This window comes from Ochotona princeps, chromosome 3 (assembly GCF_030435755.1).
Source record: "Ochotona princeps isolate mOchPri1 chromosome 3, mOchPri1.hap1, whole genome shotgun sequence".
NCBI lineage: Eukaryota > Metazoa > Chordata > Mammalia > Lagomorpha > Ochotonidae > Ochotona > Ochotona princeps.
This window is the reverse complement of record NC_080834.1, coordinates 113729760-113754420: the sequence shown is the minus strand read 5'-3', so window position 1 is coordinate 113754420 and position 24661 is coordinate 113729760. Positions and strand designations below refer to the sequence as shown.

The following is a 24661-nucleotide window of genomic DNA, read 5'->3' as shown; positions in this document are numbered from 1 at the left end:
GATAGGAAAACAGGAATGAATTGAGGTTAAGGTGTCTTGAAAGCCACCCAAGTTCTTAAAACCAGGGCAACGTGTAAGAACATGGTGTTTCATATTCATTCATAAAGTGCACATCTGCTTGGTTAATTTATTGTTTTGATTAACTCAATTTCAACAATCTTTTCCTGTTTAAATAAGAACTTTGAGCTTTTGAGTCAGTCATCCTATCTCCAAACATAATGAACTTTTTATATAATCAAAATAAATAAAAATATTTGTAGAATTTGAGAAGCTACTATAGTAGCTTCTCAATGATAAAAAAAAATTGCTTAACTGAGCAATTGAATAACAAACATGAAAATTTAGCTCTATATAAGGAATCATGTAAGTGTTGCCCGTAGCCTTGGATCTGGACTTTTCTTTGGACACATTTGGAATCCTATGCAGGCAACATGACACGTGTGTCATGTCACACATACACAGCCTAATGTGCCACCAGATATTTTGGTCTGGCTCTCTACTGCTAGAATTAGAAAACTATTCCTCTAGTAATTTTTTCTACTTTTTTTTTTTTAAGATGTTTTCTCTCAATGAAAATGTCGACTGGTCCAATCCATAGTGTGTTGGATTATAGGCTGGATATTCCTCCTGGTTTTAGTCGTTATAGTCTCTCCTTTTTGAAGCCAGGTTTTAGCCTTCCTGACTCTGGCTTAGATTTAGCTTCCCCTACCTGGAATTGCTTTGATGAGACGGCATGGTGCATGAAGGCTAATGGCTTGCAGCTTGGAGGGACCGGCTCCACTCCTTACTGAGTGTGGTTGCCAGTGAAGTTGCCTTGTGTTGGCTATCACAGGAGTACCAGCCCCAGGAAGATGATGGGACAGAAAATGCAATGTATGTGCAAACCTATTACAGACCTGCAGAGAGTTGTATAAATGTTATTTTTGTATTGTTTTTCCATGCTCTGGAACTAAAAAGGATTTCATGACGCAAGTTCTTTAAACTGTGTGTAGCTTAACCACATCACTCACTACTTTATTGGGATAAAGATATATCATACTTGGCACCTTTTAAAAGGAGCAAAATCCCTTTTTATGATGCAGTTGAACTAGCATTCTCCAAGTCTTGATACCAAGAACGTCAGCTGTGTGTAAGCCTATGACATACCTCAGATATCACTTTAAATTTATTAGTCACTACAAGGCTCTCACAAGGCTGTGTGGAGATGTTTTTTATTTTGTTTTGTTTTTTCTAAATTTCAATGATAGCAACTACAGAAGAGCTTCCTTGCTGGACAATTGCAAAGTGAGTATTACATTCATTGCCATTTTTATTTGTTGGTGCTTTGCCAATGTAGAGAGTGACACCCTGGTGGAATTCTGTAAAAGCCGGTGATGAAAACTGAGATGTTTCCTTTCGTAGCCCAAACAGGCTACATTTTCTCTCCCAATTCCTACTATTGCACATTTTGATTAAGAAGTTTCCACTGATATCCCTCTCCAGTAGAACAGGAGAGTCCTTTTCCTTTTTTTTTTTTTTTAAAGATTCATTGATTTTTATTGGAAAGTCAGATTTACAGAGAGAAGGAGAGACACACAGAAAGATTTTTCCATCCACTTGGTTCATTCCCCAAATGGCTGCAATAGCCGGAGCCAAGCTGATCCAAAGTCAGGAGCCAGGAGCTTCCTCCGGGTCTCACATGTGGGTGCAGGGTCCCAAGGCCCTGGGCTGTCGTCGACTGCTTTCCCAGGCCAGAAGCAGGGAGCTGGATGGGAAGTGGAGCAGCTGGGGTAGGAACCTGTGCTCACATGGGATCCCGGCACATTCGATGCTAGTACTTTACCCACTAGGCTGATGTGCCAGGCCCTAAAGATCCCTTTCTTAGATCATGTAGTTAAGTCTCCCTCGGCTTTCTGCTCTGACCTTCACTGACACTGGGTTTTATTGCTCTGACTGGATCCATTAGCAGTCACTGCCCTGTACCTTTGTGTGATGTGTCTTCTCCTTATGTGAGGTCCTCCAGTCCTGGGTATAGTCTGTCTTATTTTTGTTTGTGCACCTGCAGTGTCTCTCATCGTGGCATCATCTCATTGACTGGTCAGGAGTTTGGTCTGTTACTAGGCAAGAGGAGCCCTGGCCTTCTTGCTATGACCTCGTTGTTGGGAGACTGATAAAAGTCCACTTTAGATCTTTAGATCATGCTTCAGGTCACTTTCTTGTGGCTGTCTCAGTTGGTGTTGGTCATGCCATTTGAGCCAAATTCTACATGGAAAATTAGAACCTAAGACATTTGAGGCTTTAAAAAAATACTTCCTCTGAGCCCGGCGCAGTAACCTAGTGGCTAAAGTCCTTGCCTTGCATCTGCCGGGATTCCATGTGGGCACCAGTTCATGTCCCACCTGCTCCACTTCCCATCCAGCTCCTTGTTTGTGGCCTGGGAAAGCAGTGCAGGATGGCCAGAAGCCTTGGGATCCTGCACCTGCATGGGAGATCCAGAAGAAGCTCCTGGCACCTGGCTTCTGATTGGCTCAACTCTGGCTGTTGCAGCCACTTGGGGAATGAATCAGCAGATGGAATATCTTCTGTGAGTCTGGTTTTCCAATAAAAATGTAGAAATGTATGTATATCTAGTTCTTCTTTGTCTCATATTGCTGTAAGTCTTTGTATGTCATTGTATATATGGCATAAACAGTTCATTCAACCACTGTCCTTTTTTTTTTTTCTCCTTGTGATAGTTGAGGGAAATAATTCTCCTGTGTAATGTATTTGCTGGTTTGTAAAATTGAGATATTGCAGTCTTGGCTTTTTTTTTTTCTAATCAAAATCATCACTTTTGTACTACTTAGTTCTAATGCAGATGGCTTTTGTTGATTTCGTAGTGTTAGGATCTTTTAAGAATCATTTTGTAAGTTGTCAGGGTGCGTTTTCTAATGGTCCTCAGAAAGACAGTGTGAGGGCTGAGGGACTGACGCAGTGGTTAAGTCTCTGCTTGAAGCACCCGCCAGGCATCTGGCTCCCTCTCTCCTCTGCTTTTGATCCAGCTTGTTGCTACTGTGCACTCAGGGCTGCAATAGCTAGTGACTCAGGTACTTGAGTCCCTGACAGCCACGGGAGACCTGCCTGGAGCTCTTGGCTCAGTGTGGCCTAGCTCCGGGTGTTACCATCATTTGTGAATGAGTCAGCAGATGGAATGATCTCTGTGAGTCTTCCTATGTTTCAAATAAAATGACAAATATTTTAAAACTTTTTTTTATCACAAAATCTCATAGGTGTATGTGTGTGATTTTTACATTGGAACAGAGAGAAATGAGAATGATCTAATAAATAGTTAGATTGCATTGTATTTTAAAATGGTTTTATATAAGTACAGAGATTCATGTGTATAAACATATACAGGACCCTGCGCAGTAGTCTAGTGGCTGACGTCCTCGCCTTGCATGCACCAGGATCCCGTATTAGCACCAGTTCGTATCCCACCTGCTCCTATTCCAGCTCCCTGCTTGTGGCCAGGGAAAGCAGTAGAGGATAGCTCAGAGCCATGGGACCCTGCAGCGACGTGGGAGACCCAGAGGAAGCTCCTGGCTCCTGGCTTCAGATCAGCTCAACTCTGTTTGCAGCTGCTTGGGGCGTTAACTAGTAGATGGAGGATCTTTCTCTCTGTCTCTCCTTCTCTCTGTAAATCAGACTTTCCAATAAAAATAAATAAATCTTTAAATAAATATATATACACACATTTATTTGCACAGATAAATTTGTATCTTTACAAATGCATGGTGTCTATGCATTTCCCATAAAAGTGTATTTTTAATTGAGTTTCATGATTAACATTGACTTTGAAATAATTTTACTATAGAAATCCAAAAATTATGTTTTATTGATAAGATAATCAGGAATTTGTGTCGTTGAGTAGACAGCAATTTCATTACAGCATTTGAAGAACTTTTCCAGTCATCTCCACAAACAATTTGGCCAAAAAAAAAAATTGCCTAGAGATGATATCATAGAATCACATTTCCCAGAAAAATTGCGATGAAGAATTTCCAATAATATGGTTGACTAGCACTGTGTATAGTTATGAAATAGATGTTTTTGACCAAAAATCATGGCTCCTACTGTGTTACAGATGTGTGGGAGGAAGTTGGAAGGATAGTTCTGAAATTCTTGGAGCACCTGTTTCCTAAGCATTTAGAAAGTATTTAAGCCAAAACAAATGTGAAAACCCATCACGGGACTTGTTATTAGAAAAAAATGTTTTCTTCTCATAGAATCAATGAAAAAAAAAAGCTGAAGTTTGCCGATGTGCTTAACTCAGAGAACTCTAAGTTCCTTTGCAAGACTTAGCAAAAACATAACATTTAGGGAAAACCAGCCAGTGCTGTGTGAAAACATTTATCCAAGTATTATTTAAATTTTTTTTACTTTATTATACTTTATTACTTTATTTTCTTCATTTTCCTACATTGCCATGATACATTTGTATATCCGAAATTTAAACCTACAGTGGTGAAATGAATGACTATGACATTGCAATAACTGAGGGACAAATAATAAGAGGGGGATACGGGAGGAAGGAGAGTGAATCAAAGGGCAAGTGATGATCACTCTGCATGCAAGTTTGTACCACAGAGAAATAAATCAATCTTGTTTGTTTGTTTTTTGGTTTTTTTTTATTCATTAATTACATTGTATTATGTGACACAGTTTCATAGGTACTGGGATTCTCCCCACCCCTCCCCAAACCCTCCCACCATGGTGGATTCCTCCACCTTGTTGCATAAGCACAGTTCAAGTTCAGTTGAGATTCCCTCATTGCAAGCATATACCAAACATAGAGTCCAGCATCTTATTGTCCAGTCAAGTTCAATGGCTTCTTAGGTATACCCTCTCTGGTTTGAAGACAGAGCCAGCAGAGTATCATCCCGATCAATTAAAAGCTCCAACATACCATCAGTAAATTGCCCAAAACATTCTTCATGGAACTGGAAACAATGATTCAAAAGCCCATCTGGAAACACAAAAAACCATGAATAGCTAGAACCATCCTGAAGAACAGGAAGTTAGTGGGGGGAATCACAGTTCCGGACCTCTGGACATACTAGAGGGCAGTGGTTATCAAAACAGCCTGGTACTGGCACAAAGATAGAGAGGAAGATCAATGGAGCAGAATAGAAACACCAGAAGGGAACCCACACAGATACAGCCAAATAGTCTTTGACAAAAAGACAAACGACAATCCAGGCAAATGGGAAGGTCTGTTCAATAAATGCTGTTGGGACAACTGGTTGATAGCCTGCAGAAACAAAAAGATAGACCCACATCTGTCACCATACACTAAGATCAAATCTAAATGGATAACAGATCTAAACCTACATCCAGAAACCTTCAAACTTTTGGAAGAAAATGTTGGAAATACTCTGCAAGATCTAGGGGTAGGTCCCGACTTCCTAAAAAGGACACCAAAGGCAATAGCAATCAAGACCAGAATAAACAAATGGGACCTCATCAAACTAAGAAGCTTCTGTATAGCAAGGGAAATAATCAACAAAGTAAAAAAGCAACCCACAGAATGGGAGAAGATCTTCGCGCACTACGTAGGTGATAGAGGGCTAATCTCCAGAATATACAAAGACCAAGTATTATTTAAAATTTTAAACCATCTTCAGGGATTTTTATTTTCTGTACAAGTTACTTTTAAAAATGTAGCTGATTGTTTTTTAAAAACTTACTTATTTGAAAAGCAGAATTAGAAAGAGAAAAGGTGTCGTGTACCTCTGGCTCACTCCCAGATTGCTGCAATGACCAGGGCTAGGTCAGATGGAGCCGGGTGCTTCCTCTGGAACTCCCACCCAGGTGCAGGGGCCCAGGCATTTGTGCCATCCTCCACTGCTTTCCCCAGACACATTGTCAGAGAGCTGATCAGCAGTGGATCAGCCAGGTCTGAGCCAGTGCCTATATGGGATCTCACACCACAGGTTGTGGCTTAACATGCTAAACCAGTTACTCTAAAATTGGTTGCTATTTATGGGAAAAATTTGCATATGTGATCATGAAATAAGTCAAGTTTTACTCTGTGCAGAATATTGCCTATGATACAGTTTTTGTTTTCCTGTTGACACAGCTTTATGTGCTAAAAAAGGCTGATTATTATTATACATGAACTCTGACACTTGTCAGGATTAAAGGGGAATGTCTCCATTTGACTCATTCAGATACCTCAGATTCCTGCTTCTGCCGTGCAATTTTTAACTTTTATCCCCACTGTCATCCTCCCAGTTCAACTACTAGCAATCTGTCACTCATGACTGTCTAGTCTAGGAGGTATGGGTTTCTGACTCCAAGAATCCCATTAAAAAGAACAAAGAACTCCACTAAGTCCAACATTCCCTCTCTCCAGAAAACTAGCTGCACTGTAAATACTTTGTATGCCATTTCATCTGCTGTGTTAGCCAATTGTTGATGCCAATTCTTTTTGGGAACATCTAGACCTAATCTCTCTAAGGGCAGTTCTGCGTTGATAGCAAGTTTCTCAGCTTGCAATCCCTGAGAATTTACCTGTGTGGAGGTGGGACACCAAAATGGGTGGAGTGAGCTAGATAAAAGCCAGTTGTAGAGCCAGTCGCCTGGTCTGCCATAGGGAATGGGGGTGACTTTGGCAAGCTGTACAACTCCTGCCTCATTCGAAGAACCAGCTGCCTGACTAGAGGGGAAAACAGAGGGTGGGGGAGGGGGAAGGAAGACCCCAGCGCCCACTGCGCTGTATCAAAGAACAATTAAAAAGAAAGAAAAGAAACAGCTACCCTCAGTTATACCTCATTACAACATAGCAACAATGAATGCTGAGCGTTGTAGAACTGTGGTTTCTAATAGAAGCCAGGGTTCTCTCTCTCTTTTTTTTAATGTACAATCTTCAGATATCAGACATTTTTCAGTTGTAACCTCAAGTTTTATTTTTTAATTACATAGAGTTTTAGATTTTAATTTTTATTTATATAAAGAGATTTTACGCATTCCATAGGTATAGTTCCAAGAAGATAACCACACTTCCTTCATTCCCTTACTCCTCTCCAAAATCCCTCCCTCTCTTCATCAGTTTTTGCAGACATGGTTGTAATCCAGTCAGTTTTCTCAGGCTTAATCAATTCGCCTGAGAATACTAGGCATCATGTTCAACAAGTAAGAAGTAGAAAGACCACAGTCCCACGGGAGTAGATACATGGGCTAGAAGTGACAGTCATATCCCAAAGTGACTGTATTGTTCCAGTATTTTTTTAATAGTCAGATTTCTGTAAGCCATGTATTAGAGAAAGCGTATTTTGTGAGAGTAGCTTATTTCACTGAGCATGATGGTTAAAGTGAAAAGTAGACAGTGATTTAATGAACTGTCCATTGCCTGTCACCAGACTTATTTCCTCCATGCCCTCACCTGGCTCCCCAAGTCATCGTGGAGTTCAGAAATTATTTTATTTCTTTTTTAAAAAAATTATTTATTTTTACTGGAAAGGCAAATTTACAGAGAGAAGAAAAGAGAGAAAGAGAGATCTTCCATCCACTGATTCACTCCCCAGGTGGCCACAACAGCCAGAGCTGAGCTGATCTGAAGCTAGGACCCAGGAGCTTCTTCTGAATCTCCCAGCAGTTGTAGGGTCTCAGGGTTTTGGACTGTCCTCTACCAGGCCACAAGCAGGGAGCTGGATAGAAAGCTGGAGCAGCTGGGACATGAACCATCAATTGTATGAGATCCCAATGCAAGGATTTAGCCATTGAGCCGTGGCATTGGGCCCATACTATTTCATATATAAACCACATTACCATCATCACATGTCAGCTTGAAACAGACAAATAATGTTTTTAAAATCCAGAGACTGTTCCCATTTCTTCAGCCAGAAATTTTTTTTTCTTTAGTTTGTTGCAAGTGGAATTGACAGCTCCTATGCATGTGATGTCTGGTGGTGTATCTCAGATTTCTCTGAATCCATCACTTTTCCCCATGCCTTTTTTTTCTACCCTTGCAAGTTATATGCATGGAGTCAAGTTTTTTATCCTTTATGATTTCCCACAGTGTGAATTTCACTGATTGCATCCAATCTTAATGTTGCTTGGTATGTTCTCTTCGCCTCTGTGTTTCCTATAACTTAGTGGAGAGACTTAATCAGATTGCAGAGTCTGTTTCTCTGAAATGAATCTGGAGGTTGTGGCATGGTCCTTAGGAATGTATGGCTTCTGTTTATCTGTTTCTACAGATAATGGCCTGTATCCTTTAGTTCACAGGCGGTCCTAATGTTTAAGAACATTTATATTTGTTCCCTCCCTCCCCCCACTCCATACAACCATGCACATACTATACAAATCTTTCTTGCAACCTATGGGCCAGCATTTGGAGAATTTTGATCTACTGAACTTCAAGATGGAGCCCTGCCCTTGTCTGGACCATTCTATGTAACCTATTCTCAGTGAGCCCAGTTGTACACATAGAAATGATCTTGCTTTTGTTTTTATACTATCACGTGCCCACTTAACAGTGAGTATAAAAGGAACAATTGCTTGATAGGAGATGGTATGGAGAACTTCCTCCCAGTGAACATCATTTGCAGCCAGTGATGCTGCGTCGTGCTGTAAATAGGCAGGCAAGTCAGATCTGCAGGTAGTGTGCCATTTGCCTCTGACAGTAGATGCTGGACATTTAAAATAGCACTTCTGCTTTACGTGCCTCTTTGAGCATTTCCTGATGGTTTTAGAGGAGAAATATCTTTACAAATCAGATGCATATTTGGGACCTATTGTCCATGTTTCATGCTTAGCCATTTGTATGTGTTCGTTGGATAGTGTGAGGAGAAATGGAATGTGGGTGTTTAAAGAAATAGAATTACAGGATGAATGGGGCAGGGAATAGGCAGTACAGGGAACTGCTGAGATTTTGCTAATCCCAAAAAACGAATATTGCTAACCTACCTTCCTAACTCTGTGGCTTTGGAAAATTTATTTCTCTCTGAGTATTCTTGTGTCAAAACTAGGGTAGTAAGAGTCCTCTCCCAGCACAGCGGAGAGGGTGGGCGTAAGAAGTGAGAGTGGGATCTGTATTGAACAACTCTATGAAAAGCTTAATCCTTGCATCATTGTTGGCAGCAAGGTATGTTTTCAATTTTTAAAAATAAATTCGCAGTATAAAAATCAAAAACTAGAAAGGAAGATTTAAGAATCTGCATAGTCCCACTTGCTGTTTGCCAAGAGTGTGGTATTATAATAACACGTTACATGTTTTTTCTTCACAGCTTGTCTGGAGAAATCAGGCACATATGTTCAGTGTTGAGCCAAGAGTTTCAGTGCACAGAAAGAACATCTTTCATCTTGGCACCATGTGAAAGAGTGAAATATTCACATGGATACACTGTACCTGAATACTGTTGTTGAATCAGAAAGATGCACTTGACAGTAGCAAGCTTGCTTCCATGTGGGAAGCATCCATATTTCCTACCTAAGCATCTAGAATGTTGTAAATAGATCAGAGATGATGTCCACCCTGTTGCTTGTACTCTTCTGCTGCCTCTCTTACCACTTCTTATCCATTTTCACTCAGCTCTTATTCTGTTGATCACCTTTCTTCAAAGACCACAAGTCTAGTCTGTTGGTGTTTAGAATGTGTATGTAAGACCATGCTAGGGATGAAGGTTGATTTTCTTCCTTAGAATATTCTTTTCTGGCCAGCAGCCTCTGCCTAGCTTAAAATGGAACTGAACAGAACACAATGAAACAAATACCTTAGGGGAGCGATTGTCTCCCACAGATGGTGAGCAGAGTTAGGTGAGGATGAATGGAACCAACAGACAGGAGACAGGAGCAAACATAACGGTGCTTACTGTAAAACAACAACTACCAAGGTCAAGTTTCTGGGCAGCACTGCGGCCCAGAGGAGGTGAGACCCTGGTCCACTCTGAACCCCCTGCACTGACGCCGTCTCTGTCTTGTTTTCAGGGTCTATGCCATGTACAATTCCGTGAAGGGATCCTGCTCCGAGCCGGTGAGCTTCACCACCCACAGCTGTGCACCCGAGTGTCCTTTCCCTCCCAAGCTGACACATCGCAGCAAGAGTTCACTAACCTTGCAGTGGAAGGTGGGTAGTTCAAAGTATCAGGAATAGTCTGAAATCACTGGCATGCCTTTTAGTAGTCCCGCAGAATCTTTATTTGGCACGATGCAAGTTTGGTGATAGTGTGGGGTTTCCTCTTTAGGAGCCTGAAGCCAATTATTAAGATATCCAACAGTGACATGTCTGTAGCATTTGGGCAAAGGAGTAGGAGGAGAACTGCAGCTGTGCGTCTGTATGCAGCAGGATTTGGTAAAACTCCAAGGATCATAAACCATACTTTACAAGTGATGCAAAAATACTTAGGAAATGCTTAGGTTTCATGACTTTCTAGTAGTTCAGGTCACTGTAAGAGTCCTTTTGAAGGCTTCAGTAGAAAGTGTTTGTAAAGAAGTGTTTCGGAGACAGCGTTTTTGGCTTCTTTCAGAGGTGAAACTGAGATGTTAACGATTTAGAGTTGGCTGCAGCATGTTTGGTATTCTAAACTACATTAAGACTCCATTAATTCTCACTAATTAGGACTTAGATTAGTTAAGGCTGCTAATTATTCTGAAAAGGCTGTATTATCATTTTTATGCATCCAATGAATGCAATTTCCTGGCTAAAATTAAGTCTTGTCATAGAGAGATCCTCAGTCTTCATTTAAGGTGCCTTGTTACTTAACCTGCTAATTAGTTGTGTTTGAAAAAAAAATAGTATCAACTGCTATAGAACTTAGATCTGTATATCAGTGCTTTAATTTATTTGAAAGACAGAGAGTGAATTTATCTACTGGTTCAGTTTTGCAAATGAGCATAACCACTGGGTCCAAAGTCAGGAACTAGGCATTCAATCCAGGACTTCCATGTAGATTTTAGGAACCATTAATTGAGCCTTTATTGCTGCCTCACAACATCTGCATTGGTGGGAAGCCCAAGTCAAGTGCCGGAGTTGGGCACCACACCCAGGCACGCTGATATGGACCATTGGCTTCTTAACCACCGAAGCCAAACACCCACTTCCCAACATTTTAAAATATAAAATATAGATAGTGAAGACTTAGGATTTAAGGGGAGAAGCCTAATGTGTGAAAAAATAAGATGACCAGGGAGATCCATTATTGGCACAGAAATATTTTGTCTTTTATTCCTAGACCAGAGTCAAATCGTTGTAAGGAGTGAGATGAGTACTCGGGAGTAGCAGTTAGCAATGATTCACAGGCTTCAGAGTTTTTTTGGTGTGAGCAGTTGGGTTTTCATCGCCAATGGCCAACACTGAGTGTGTGATTTGCACAAAATTTAAACTGGTTTAGAATCTGAACTATTGTATTTTCCTTCCTGGCTTCCAGGGATTATCCAGGTCAGTGATTTCCCACCTTTTCAGAGTTCTAACACCCAACTGATCATCATTGTTTAATTCCTTAGAGCATATACATCCATTTAAATACGCATTCTGTATTTACACATAGACATATGTGAGTATATCTTTTTCAAGGAATGAACTAATACCCAGTTTTGTTTAGAAAATAAAACAAATCCTTAGATCCCCATAGGAAACCCTGGAGTCTTACAAGCCTAAAGTTGGGAATCACTGAAATGTAGTGTGCTTTAAAACCTGGGTGAAATTCAGGTTTCAGGCGACCAACCATTTCAAGAAAGAACTCTCTTACTAGAATAATGTTACACATTTTCCTTCTCCCTTTATTGAATTGTAAATCAGAAAGCTAACTCTCATTCAGGCACATTCAACCTTGAAAGTTCTCCATTCTGCTTACTTTTTCATGTCAACCTCCCTTGTAAGATTTCCTAATCTCAGGGCTCCAGGTAGAGCATGAAGGCAGGTGCTGGCCCATCCCTGAAGCCACCACTGATGGGGCACAAGGTCTTCTTGACATCTTAGCTAGCTACAGTTGTCTTTCACAAGGGAGAGAAACGCTAACAAGAAACCAGGCTAGTCTACCTACCTGGAAGGAATCAAGGAACGAGTATGGATGAGTGCAGAGCACACTACTGAAGAATGCATTTCCAGAGGAATAGATAAACTTTCCTAAGTGTGGCTATTAAGAAATGGGTTCTCTTCTAACACTTGGATTGTATCAGTTACATTAATGGTTAAGAGTGTCCCTGTCCTTTCCTCAAAATTGAGTCCGCAGAAGCCTGAAATGGCAGCTTTCGACTTAGAGCTGTCATTCAACTTTGGAGTTTTGGGATCCAGCGATTGTGTGTCTCAGAAGGGGAAAGGGGCTGAGGGAAAGAAGGAAAAAAGAAGAAATGCGACGAGTTCCTTGTTACTTTACCCAGCATTCACTGGCCCTGCATGATACTTCACACAGTTGCTATTCACTCAGTGCTTCCTGTGCAAATGATGCCCGTTCATTCCTGTTTATTCTTCCAGTCACTGGTCACACCCAAGCATTGTTGAAATAGTTCAGTAGACACAAACATCAAACAACAGTACCATGCAAGTCGTGACAGCTGGGTGGCCAAGCTGGGGTTCAGGAGCACTTTGGGGTCCTCCTCACTGGGCTGCTTCGCCTCGGCCAGGCCCTTGTGGAGGACTTGATCCTCGTTCTGGTTCCCTCCTTGAGCTCTGAACTCCTCTTTGTTGCTCCGGGGGCTCCCACCGTGGTACCCCTCCTGAAAGCTCTAGCCAGACAAAGCACTCTTCGCTCTGTGATTCAGAACCTGTTTTCTCAGTGCAGTGCATGGTGGCATGTTTTGAGAAAATACAAAATGATGAAAACTTTTTGCTAAAATGTGAAGGGGCTGATGGTCCTTGGTAATCTGTCTGGAGTATCTTCTTTGTTTTTTAAAATGGGAGGAGATTCTTACTGTCACAGATGGCTTTCTGATGTTAAGCATTTTTTTTTAAGCTGTCTGGGGCAAGTCATAAAAATACACATTTGTCAGCGTCCTACCTCTCCCCTTCCACTCAGGACCCCCAGAAGTGAGAGTATCTCTCTGAGTCCTGCCCTCTTCCTTGACTATAAAGAATGCCTCAAGATTTTTAATCTACTGAAAGGAACTAGAGCAATGTACAGGAGTGAAAATCGTGGTGTTGGGATGGGTGGGTTTGGCTGTCTGTGGATGTGATTTGTCCATAGCGAGGACTGTCTCTGCAGTTCAGTCGTGTTAAAGTCGTTGTGTGATGTTGTTTGACCGAGCTACATGGAAGCTGATGCTAAACTCCCAGAAAAGCAAACGTAGAGCTACAGTACATGTCATACGTAAGTCAGGTTGATCACGTAAGTTTGACCTGTGAACAGCTTTTCCTAACTCATTTTATTTTTTTTAAGGCACCCATTGACAATGGTTCAAAAATCACCAACTACCTTTTAGAATGGGATGAGGTAAGCATATTTTCATATTCATTCATCTAAAACATCATTTCAGAAATAAAATTGCTGAGCAAGTGTCTGCTTACTGTCTTACAAGAAATGTTTAAAATAGAAGAGATGAATTCTAGTGGAGAAGATACATTTCTAGTTAGAAACTATGGGAAAATTAAGATGGCTTGAAGTAGGGTAGGGAATTGTGCATTAAAATATACTTTTCTGGTTTTTGTGCTACAATGCTGCTAAAAAAAAAAAAAAAAGACAAGGCTTAGTCTGTTGTGGTTATTCAGTGTTTAGCCAACTATCAAATTGTGTTAAAATCAATTATTTTGTCATCTTGATTATGTAGTTTTGTTTTTCCTCTTGGAAAAACGTGTGTACTTTGTTCCTGCAGCATGTTCTCTGTGGGAGAGTAGAACAGTGCTATGTGAACATTGTAGCCCGTGTTCCAGTGCGCTCCTCTGACAGGTGCCCACTTTGCTGTTTTGGTCATCAGAAGCCTTAGGATGGTCCCCTCAGTGGAGTTCCCTCCTGCTCAAAGCCACCACGTGTTTCTGATCTCAGCAGCACAGTGCCAGACTTCCGGGCAGGACATGCTGGATGCAGAAGCCCTTCATTTCTGTGAAGCAGCCATGCATTTTGTTCCTATCTATTCTATTTATTCGCCCTCACTTTTTTCTATCCTCTGTGGTTGAGCAAGTAGTCTAAGGATGATTAGAGCAGGAAATAGCAGCATTTGGGGAGAAATCAGAGTTACCTAGTTTTTTCAGCTTACCTCCAAGAGGGTATTGAAAGTCAGAAGGTACATTGAAGCACAAGAGTGATCTTCTTTTTGGAGGAAATATTTTAAGCAAATCTAAAATGGGAACTAGAGGAAATGTTCTTAAGGAAACTGTAGCATGGAAGGAAAGGCTCTTGTTCATTTTCTGCAGAAGCCTCTCTTCCTGTCTGGGTTGCGTGTGACCAGCTGGAGTTCCAAGTTACCAAAGACTGCTTCCTCAGGGCCCTCCTGAATAGGATGGATGTACTGATGGGTGAATCTCCAGTTGAACTAGCGTGTTTTAGAAGAGAAGATAGCTTTCTCTATAAAATCACAACTATGGCCGTTACAGATTTTTGCAGACAGTCAGGAATTTTGGAAATAAGCTACGGTAGCATTTCTTCCTCTCCCCTCCTCTATGACAGTGACCGAGATTTCAGTGAAGGTTTGTTTAGTATGTTGATTTGCACAGGCCGGATTTTTTTTTTTCTTAAGGTTTTATATTAATCTAGAGCTAACCAGAGGCTGATTTTGTGTCTGATGCCCTCTTGAGGCATCGTACGCATGTGCGTCCTGTATTTTGTTGTTTCTTGACACTTCTCTGCCTGGGATTGTGAGCTGCGTGAAGGAGGGTCGGAGAGCTTGAGTACTTGAATGGGGAAAGCCCAGCAGTACCGGGCATGGTGATGAGGACTCCGTGGCCCCTTCTATGGAGTAGAAGTGTCCGTATCCTGGGGTGATGCTGAGAGCAGATATAACACTGCTGCCATGAAAGTGGAGAAGACATGGCTGGGGACCAGTCGAACTTCACAGGGGCCATCGTGACACTAAACGTTCCACAATTGGTTTGGAGTTGTGTGCCTTTCTCCCATTTGATTGACTTCCTTTTCCCTCTCCCATCTTAATTTCCAGTCTTCTCTCTCTTTCCTCTCCCACCTTCCAGTTCCTGTTGGCTGTGTTGGATTCTGTAGGAAAAGGCATTGTAATGGACTCTTACCTGCCCTAGACCCTTTTCCAACACAGCAATCCATTTATAGTCCACGTTTAATATTCTCACGGGAGGCCTGCTAGACCCCAAGTCTCTGAAGTGCGCCTTCACTTTTAGGAGCATTGAGCTTCTAAATAGGAGAGCATAGTTGGGGAAAAATACCAAGAAGAGGCAGTGGGAGGTCTGTTGGTACTTTCACATGAGGGTCAGCTTAACATTCACTCTCTTTTCCTCAGTTTTCCCATCTGTGAAATGGCAATAGATTAGCCGCTGGATCTTGTGCACTTCCATAAATTATGTTATCACAAAACTATTTAGTGTTGTCTCATCTAGCACAATGATATCTTAGAACCCTTTTCAATGTTGTTTAGCTCACTCGTTTATTAAATTTCAGCATTTCTGGGGCATATTACTCCATGCCTCAATGTTGTACATTGTGCTGTGTGGGTATAGGACGTTAGAAAGATAATGCCTCCACTGGGATCACTGACAAAGCTAATGCATGCTTTACTGCTGTGCTTTTGAATGTTATGAGAAATTTAACTATATGCTTCTTAGAATTCCTGTCTTCCTAACTTCTTTGTTTCCTGTGATACTGCTCTCTTCTCTGGTGCCTCTGAAAAGATTGGAAAATGGTGCCACTGCGGTGCAGTGAGTAAACCAGGGATCAGTAGTCTCTTTGGAGTAATCCACTAGAGTTGGTCTCTGTGCTGCACGTCTTGACTCACCATCAAGAAAGGAAGCCAGATGTACAGAGAACAGCATCTGGCCTGCCGGAACTGGGAACGCATGAGGCCATTTCTGTCCCTCTGAAACCTTTTGCTGGTTGTTTCTGGAACCCCGTGCACCTGGTACTGGGAACTCTTTTCCAGATCCAGGCCTAGTGGAACACAGCAGGGAAGGAGAATGGGAGGGGGGATGTTGAGCTGAAATCATGTAAATCTCTCCAGAGCCAGTCTGTCTTCCTGCCCAAGGACATCTGCTTCGGGCACACACACAAAAGCCTCCCTGTTGTGCAGGGGTGCGGAAAGATTTTGGGGTGCACACAGGAGCAGATCACCACCCCAGGTGGTCTCTCCAAAGACAGAGGGCTATGCCTATAAGGACAGGACCCTACCCCATACACATGCCTGCAGCCACTGAAGTAAGATGCCCCTAGTGGTCCTATATTTTTGTTATGTATAGTAGCACTGGTTAGGGATTTGGGACGTGCTATTTTTTCTTTTGTTCAATTTCCCATAAACATTCCAGTAAAATGATTAGTATAAAATTATGTTAAGCATCAGGTCCAGCTTTCAAGCCTCTTAGAAACCTTCATGATAGAAAGAACAGCAATCTTTGTTTCTGCTGGGACTGAAGGTGCAGTGCCGAGCAGACCTATGGATGAGCCACCTTAGTAGTTAACCGTATGCTGACCCCTCACTGCACCAGGACAGGTGAGGCCCTACTGGGAAACAGTGTATGGAGTCTCTCGTCCAAGTTCATTGTCATTGATTTCATATCATTGTTGCAAAGAATTCTTCTTGGAAGTCACTCATTAATATTTCTGATTTAGCTGCTTGTTTCTCTCCATTAATAACTCATTAGGCAATGCCTTAATTTGTAAACCACTATGGGAAGTAACTGTGACTGTGAAATGATAATGAGCAGCTCAGCAGGGAACACACAGGTGTCACTGGCTCTTCAGCTGTGGTATCAGTTTCCATTTTCACTTGAAATCCATCAGTTTCATTGCTTTGAAAGGGTGGCCTTCCTTGGCCTGGTCCCCATAGTGATGACTCATGAGTTTTAACGTTCAGAGTCACGGGTTTGAGAACTGGTCCCGCATGTTTATAGATCTTTAGCACTGTTTCCTCCTTTTGAGCAGCACCCTGTGTGAACAAAAGGCAGATCCTCTTCAGAGCAGTTTTGCTTGGCCATTGGATGAGTTATTATCACATTTTAATTCCTCCTGATCATAGTGTGCCATGTTTACCTTTTAATCTACAAGTGAGTGGCAGTCTAAGTCTTGGCAGAGAGCAGGTGTGAAACTCTGGAGAGATTCTTTCTTCTGATTTAGAATATTACACCCTGTACTGAGATAAAAAAGAAATAAAAACAATGAAATAAGACTCTTTTGATTTTAGTTCAATCTCTTAGATGGTAGATTTATTTTTTCCTTTCAAAACAGAGCTTCCTTCCTACAGTAGAGTTGGTAGAGAGAGAAGGCGGAGGCAGGGGAGCCCCGGGGTCCCAGTCCTGGGCGCCACCCCACACTCGTCCCTTTGTGCTTGTGTGGTGATTGCTCTGCACGCTCTGGGTGCCACTGTCCCTCCTGTTGCCTCTGCTTGGCTATGCATAATGTCTGGAGGAGCTAGCAGTGTCCTGCAGAAGCTGTGAAGGCTGGACCGAGGATGGAGACCCCTCAGACACCAGAGCAGGGGTAATTTTAGGAAAAAGAGTGTGGAAGCTCTGGTTGAATTACTCATCAATATCAGACTAGTCTGCTTTACGGGCCCTCGACAGAAGATCTGGCCATATCCTTGAATCTTAGTAAACAGTGAGTTTCATGATGAAATAGAGGAACTTTTCAAAAATTTTAGGGAAAAATGGTATGACTGACAGAAACATCAACACTGTAGGAGTATTTTAACAGTCTTCCCTCGCTCTTTTCCACAATCCTCTGCATGAGATGATTGTTATTTTGGCAGTGAGCTCCCCAAAATGGAGCTTGGCTAATAGTAAAAGACATTTAGCTTCAGAAATGACATAGTTAATGAACGTGTTCAAACCAAGAAAGTTAATGCAAATGTCATGGTGGAGTATGTCAGCACTTTAAAGAAAGTTCTTCAATGGCCTGTAAAACAAAGCCATCAAAACACATGTAAAATGTGATAACTGTTTACAAATGACAGTAAGGATTCTTGACATATCATGCATGCATGCCTGTGACCTTGAAGTTTACACAAACTCTAAAAAGCAAAATGATATTGCTATTCTGGTAGTAAAGAACCAGAAAAGGCAGTGCATGTTGCAACTAACCTAAGGTCTTGTTGCGGAAGAAATGAAGATGATGGTGATGATTTATATCGTCACATTGATATAGATGACATAGAAGATGACAGTCAAGGGGGTCAATGGAACAACATTTAATGTTAGTCTAGGAATGTGAAATTCTGCTCACCTCTTGCATTTGATGGTTTCTCTGCAAATATTGTGACATTCTAGTGAGGAAATCAGAAACACTTCAGAAGCCAGATAAAATTTATACATGCACAATCTGAATTGTGTGCAATATTTTAATACCTAATCAAATCTCACCTGGAGTTTTCTCTTTTAAAATTTTTTTTTCTCATTCTATTTGAAAGGCCGGGAGAGATCTTAGATCTCTCTGATGGCTGCAACACCCAGAGCTGGCTAGGTAAAAGCCAGGAGCCAGGAACTCTGTGTTGGTCTCCCATGTGAGTGGAAGCGATTAAATATTGGAGCCATCAACGGCTGCCTCCCAGGGTGCACTTTAGCAGGAAGACGATCTGAAGTGGAGCACCACAGATTCAGTCTAGATTCTCTGATGTGGGATGCGGGCATCCTAAACAGTAACTTACCCCCCATGTCAAACACCTACCATTAGAGTTTTCTCTTCTCAGTTTTTTTTTAGTTGTACTATTAGAATTCCTATCAAAATGAGTATTGTGCTGAAGCTTACAGGAACAAATTAAGTAATTGTATTTCCAGCTCTCAAGCCAGATAATATTCAGTGGTGATGGTTGTGTATGAACTATTCCACCTAAAATTAAGATGATGTTGTTATATTGCAGATCCCAGAAATCAATCCACAATAAGTAACTTTTGATCTGCTTGATCACAGGTAAACAGGTTCATAGCAAAAACCTTGTGATATATAGTTAATTAGCTTATTATGCAGCATAAACAATTTTTTTAAATAGTATTTAGCAGGTGTATGAAGTTTTTTTTTTAACTTGGAAGTGTTTCTATATACCTCATTAATTTATTTTCAACATTTTACTCACATGAAATGTTCATGCAGAAAAAAATACATGGCATCTATCTGTGTGGGTATGTAGGTAATTATGTGGGGAAGTCAGCACAGGGGCACCAGCCGTCCCCACGGTGCTGTCTGTCCTTCAGCACAAGCTTAGCTTTCTTCCCCGAGTTGGCACCATCTGAAAAGCCCCATCATTATTTTCTCTCACTTTTCCCCCTTGGCACTTTTGTACCCATAAACAATACAGATTTGCTTTGTGTGACTTTTTAAGCTCATCTTTTTTCTTTTGAAAATCTCAAACCTGCTGGGAAGCAACACAATAATGAAATGAACATCGGTATACTCTTCACCGAAATTCACAGTTACACTTAGCTTATTTGCATTTTCTTTCAGCCTCAAAATATTCGTACATATTTTCTTGCTCAACCCTTTGAAAATAAACGGCAGACACTGGCTTTTAAACTTTGTTAAGCTATGTTGAATCTCATTTCTATTTTAAAAAAATTTTTTTTCTTGGGCCGGACACAGTATCCTAGTGGCTAAGTCCTCACCTTGCATGAGCTGGGATCCCTTATAAGTGCTGGTCCTGATCCGCTTCCCTTCCAGCTCCCTGCTTGTACCCTAGGAAGGCACTAGAGGACAGCCCAAAGCCTTGGGACCCTGCACCCACATGGGAGTCCTGGAGGAAGCTCCTGGGTCCTGGCTTTGGATCAGCTCAGCTCTGGTTGTTGCAGCCACTTGAGGATCGAAGATCTTTCACCGTCTCTCCTTTCTGCTTATCTGCCTTTTCAATAAAAATAAATAAATCTTGAAAAAAAAATTTCTTAAGATAGGTGATTATTTTTCTTTAAGGTTTATTTATTTGAAAGACAGCTTGACACAGAGAGAAAATTCTATTCTATATATCATGCCCCAAAAGACCACGATAGCTAGTACTCAGCCAGGCTAAAGGGAGACATCTGGAACTCCTCCAGATCTCCCATCTGAGTGACAAGCATTATCCACTGCTTCCAGGGGCATGAGCAGTGAGATGCATCAGAAGTAGAAGACCCAGGAAGAGAACTTACACTCCAAGGTGTCCCATGTGATGGCTTCACGTGCTGGACCACAGTGCTCACCTCTTGTTACTAGAAAACATGTGCGATCAGTCCATGTAGTTACAAGAGCTGTGATGATTTTTTCTCTTTTGTGTGTTATTACTCCAGATAGTCACGTATCATAACGAGACCGTTGACTGTGCTCAAAAAGCAGTCATTGCCTGTGTCTCTTGATAGACCTTGTATCTCTCAGGTATTTTCTGACATGGGTAGATGAATCCAGGTATTTGCATCTTTTGTTTTGTTGTTAGTGCAGAGTGTTCATGGAAGTTGGGATCAAAGGATAAATTTATCTTCACTTGAGAAATTGTGAAATCCATGTCTACCAGGAGTCTTCAAGGATTTCACAAAAAAATGAATACTGTGAAAAAAATTATTTGTGGATTTTGATAATTTTTTTGTACTGAAGTAAGCATAACTTCTGATTCCATTAAATCACCTCATACAAGCTTGAATTGTTTTCCAGAGCTAAGTATTAAATCCTTTCTAACATTGGATTTTAAAATTTTTGCCAACATATTACTTTTGCAAGTTATCTGTTTCTTTTTAAATTGCATTTCTGCAATTGTTAGTCAAACTTGAATCTATATTTATTGACTATTTTGGTTTTGATTACAGATTATTTTAAGCAATAGTTATGATTAAATGTAACTCTTATTTTTTATGTAGGATGTGATGTCAGGTTATTTTAAAATATTTCAACATAAAAAATTTAAAAATGGTAACATTTCAGTGACTTCACATATGTTACCTAAGAATAAATCAAAATGTACTCAATAATTCCATCAACAAAAATATAAGCTCTTATCAAGGCATTAAAGAAAACGGAGGCAAAAGTAAATAGACTGAGATACTATTTTTAAAAAGGAAAAATAACGAGTTGCCTAAAGGAAATATTTATGTCAACGGCTTGTAAGTGCTGTCTTAGATGTTGTTTTAGTTTGTGCCATACAGAGTACTGAGTGGTAGCATTCACTTGGAGCCAGTGTAGGATTTCTCAGATCGTTAATGGAGTCATATTGAGGATGATAGCTGGTGATACAGGGTTTCCCTTAAGAGACTCCGATTACTAGTTTCCACAGTGTCTCTAAATGGTTACAGTGACCCGAGCAAGTCACTTATCCCCTGAATGTTAGCCCATCCACTTGAAATAATACAGGTAGTTATTCCACTAATATTTAAGTTTGAATAATGTGACTTGAACCATAGTTATCCTAATGGTTCCTTGCTTTCACTACACTAGTTATTCCATATTTTTGGTCTAAGTGTGCTCAGGCAAATACTAAGTTCAGGGTTAAGAAAAGTCATCAAGTGGAAGGATTGCATGAAAAGAATACAGCATTCTTCTCGCAGGAATTTGAACAGGAGCCCTAAGGTTAGTGTTGTTGGTTTGTATTAAACAAAAAATGATGTCAGTGCTATACACAGGTGTCAGTTTGCTGTTAGCTTAACTTCCGGACAGGACATATAAGGAATTTGCAGAGGAGCTAGAAAAAGCTTTGTGGGAATGTATCCAGCGGCGTTCCCAAGAATCGTCCTCACATGTAACTCAGCTGGTCCAAAAGGAAGTTCACATCGGGCCTTCCTGGTGACTAATGAGCCAACACAGCTGCACAACACGGTCGACTAAGAATGAAGGAAATGTTACTGAGGGCTCAGTGAGCCTCAGTGTGAAATCTGCAGTACATAGAACCCACAAGGTCCTGAGCAACATTAGCAGCCAGGCCAGGTCAGCTTAGGTATCCTGCTGTAGAACCCTCATGGGGTGGGTAGCTGGCCGATTGTGGCTTTGGGGATGTCTAGTTCAGTAGGCAGCAGTGACACTCATTTCTGGACCGAGCTGACCCCAGAGAGGAAGACGGTAACTTACTAATCAGACTCGAGTGGTGAACAGTTGAGTTGGTAATCCGCGAGAACGCTTGCTGCCATGAAGGTGATGCGTATGGCTTTCTGGGAGGTTGAATGTCAGTGCAGACTCACTGGTCCTGCCAGGCCACAAGGAGCCCTGTGAGGTGCCAAGTGCTCTCCTTGAACAGCATGCTGGTTCCCTGAAGAAAATCAGGAAGACATGCTTTCACACCCCAACCCAATGCCAGTGGAAAGGGACTGCTTGCCCAGGCCCATGGGATCTTTGGTCGTTTCCAGTGACTACCCTGCGGGGATTGAGTAGCATGGTCCTGGGTTCACTTAGTACTTTGTCTATCAGAAACCATCTTTCTCATGAGTGTGATTTTCATCGTGGGCTTTCATTGCTGCATCACAGAGCTGGAGGAATCACTTCCCCCATGTTACTGCCCTTGGAGGAGACTGCCCAAGGGAGGATTTAACAACTCAGACATGCCCATGAAGTGCCAGGGCTGGGTTAAAAGGCTGTCAGTACCAGATACCACACAACGGAAACAGATTCTCTCCCTGCTTTTTACCTTTATTGAGGTCATGCATGTAAGCAAACCTCGGGGAGGTTCTGTCTGAGGTTGATTGACAAATACCCATCTTGGTCACTTGCACCTGACTTATTCCCTTGTGTTTGTCATGCCCACTGGTTGCCAGCTGGAAGCCTGGTGCCTTGGCTAGTGGATGCATGAAGCCAGGCTTTGTCCACATTCACCTCTAAAGATGTTCTAAGTTTTCACCCTCTGCTCCCTGACTCCCTTCCCTGGGATGGGCTTAACAGATTGCTCTTACCAATGCACGTGACACCATATGAATCCCAATGTTTGAGAGGTATTTAGGAAAATTATGATTGTTTATTTAAGTCCTAGGACCTGGTCCTAATACTGGATTATTTCTTGTATCCAAACTGCTTCCACTAACAGAAAAGCTAGTGTGTTGGGGGATACAACGTGTACAGTGTTTATTCAGTACCGTGCAGCCATAAACCATCAACCTCCTCTTACCTTTGCAGCCTCCACTGTGCCAGAGGGCTCAGTGGGGTGAAAGAGGCATCAGTGGGGCAACAGAGGGGTTTGGCACAAGGAGCTTCTGAATCCACCGAGATGTGTGCTGTCCCCACCTCCCTGTTCTGAACTCCTTCTTATATATGGTTATGTTGAACACATACATGCTCTTTTATTTCTCAAGCCAGCCTTTATCTTTGATGTTGCCCAGGGTCAGCCAGTGTTGGAACAACTTCTAAATATAGGCGCACTAGCAGACTAAATCTTTGAGCATGGCAGTAGTTCAATTGGCCAACACCACTTATTTTTTTATTTGATTTATTGTTGCTGTTTCTGCCAGATTGAACTGTGCTGTTCCAGAGGGTGCCCAGCCCAAAATGACTCAGCTCATGTCTGGATCCAGCACCGTGGGCCACAAACACATGAGAACTGATCACCCAATCCACCTAACTTATTTACAAGGCTGTTGTAAAAGCAATTCAGCAAGGCACCCAGAAACCTGTAAGACCAGGAAGGAAGTAAAGAGAGAGGGTACTTACTACAGGCTAAGGAAACACCCCAGAGGATACCAAGTTACGTGGCAGAGCTGGTTCACCTCGGATCCCAGCGCCTTGTATTGGCCACTCCCATTCTTGTGCCAGCAAAGAAAGTGTTATAAAAAGGAACAAGAAAGAACATTGCCAGTCTGTTAATTTGATTGCAATTGAAAATATCAGCCAACATTATCTGTTAATGCCGGTAGTGTTGGAAATGCCCACTGGAGCATTGTTACTGCCAAGGCAGTTAGGAATGGCAGCTAGAGCAACCACATCCCCACAGAAATACTTGGGCAGAAAAACACTGTAGCCCAAATTAACTTTGGTATGTGTGGTGTTACATGTATAGAATTAGCCATGAAGATATTAAGTTCTTTCATGCGAAACCAACTCATTTAGAAGATGCAACATCTCGGGGCCTGGGCAAAGTGAGGTAATGTAGCAGAAAAGCAAACGTGAATTTTTATTTTCAGTTACACAATTTCACAAGATACCACAAGCAACGCATGTATTGTTTTTAAACACTTTCAACTTTTAGGGTTTTTCCATTTCGTGAACTGGAGGAAATACTTTTTACAGAAAGATAGCTACCAGCTTTCAGATAGGCACCTTCATTTGTAGGTGGGTCTCTCCCCAGCAGCCGTCTTACATTACACGTTTGTAAGCAACCCCTCAGAGAGATGGGCACACTGGTCACATGTGAAGGTTCTTTCATTTTTGACTCCTGTGGTTTTCGGCAATATGGGAACTGAAAATTGTCAGTCTGTAGCTCTGTTAGGTGTATCAACTGCACATTCATTGGTTGAAAGCGTGACTGATCTTTCTCACCTAGAACTCTGTTTACCCTTTTTAGCTGCCACAAAAAAACATGGCTTTGGACATGTTTGGGAAAGTCCATTGTTTCGCTGGTTGGCTGGGAGGAAAGGGGAATGTCTTCAATGCATGTCAGCCAATTTTTAACAGTTGTGTTGTACACTTGCATCCTCATTCCACCCCTCACCTCCTGCCTGTTACTAGAGAAGAAG

General features: G+C 41.6%; 1 protein-coding gene and 1 long non-coding RNA gene across 4 annotated transcripts in view; one reads left to right on the top strand and one right to left on the bottom strand.

Annotated features, from left to right (window-relative positions):
- Positions 1 to 24661, top strand: part of FNDC3B (fibronectin type III domain containing 3B) — a 342344-nt gene that overhangs the window by 251431 nt on the left and 66252 nt on the right. For all 3 annotated transcript variants that reach the window (XM_058661102.1, XM_058661100.1, XM_058661101.1), the window contains 2 exons: positions 9949 to 10087; positions 13335 to 13388. In XM_058661102.1, coding sequence (XP_058517085.1) covers positions 9949 to 10087; positions 13335 to 13388 — 193 coding nt within the window. The remainder of the gene's footprint in view (positions 1 to 9948; positions 10088 to 13334; positions 13389 to 24661) is intronic.
- On the bottom strand, positions 10307 to 20254 carry LOC131479757 (uncharacterized). Its single transcript, XR_009245087.1, has 3 exons — positions 20174 to 20254; positions 17097 to 17196; positions 10307 to 10495 (listed from the first exon to the last, which is right to left on the bottom strand). It is a non-coding gene; the product is annotated as an uncharacterized LOC131479757 (long non-coding RNA).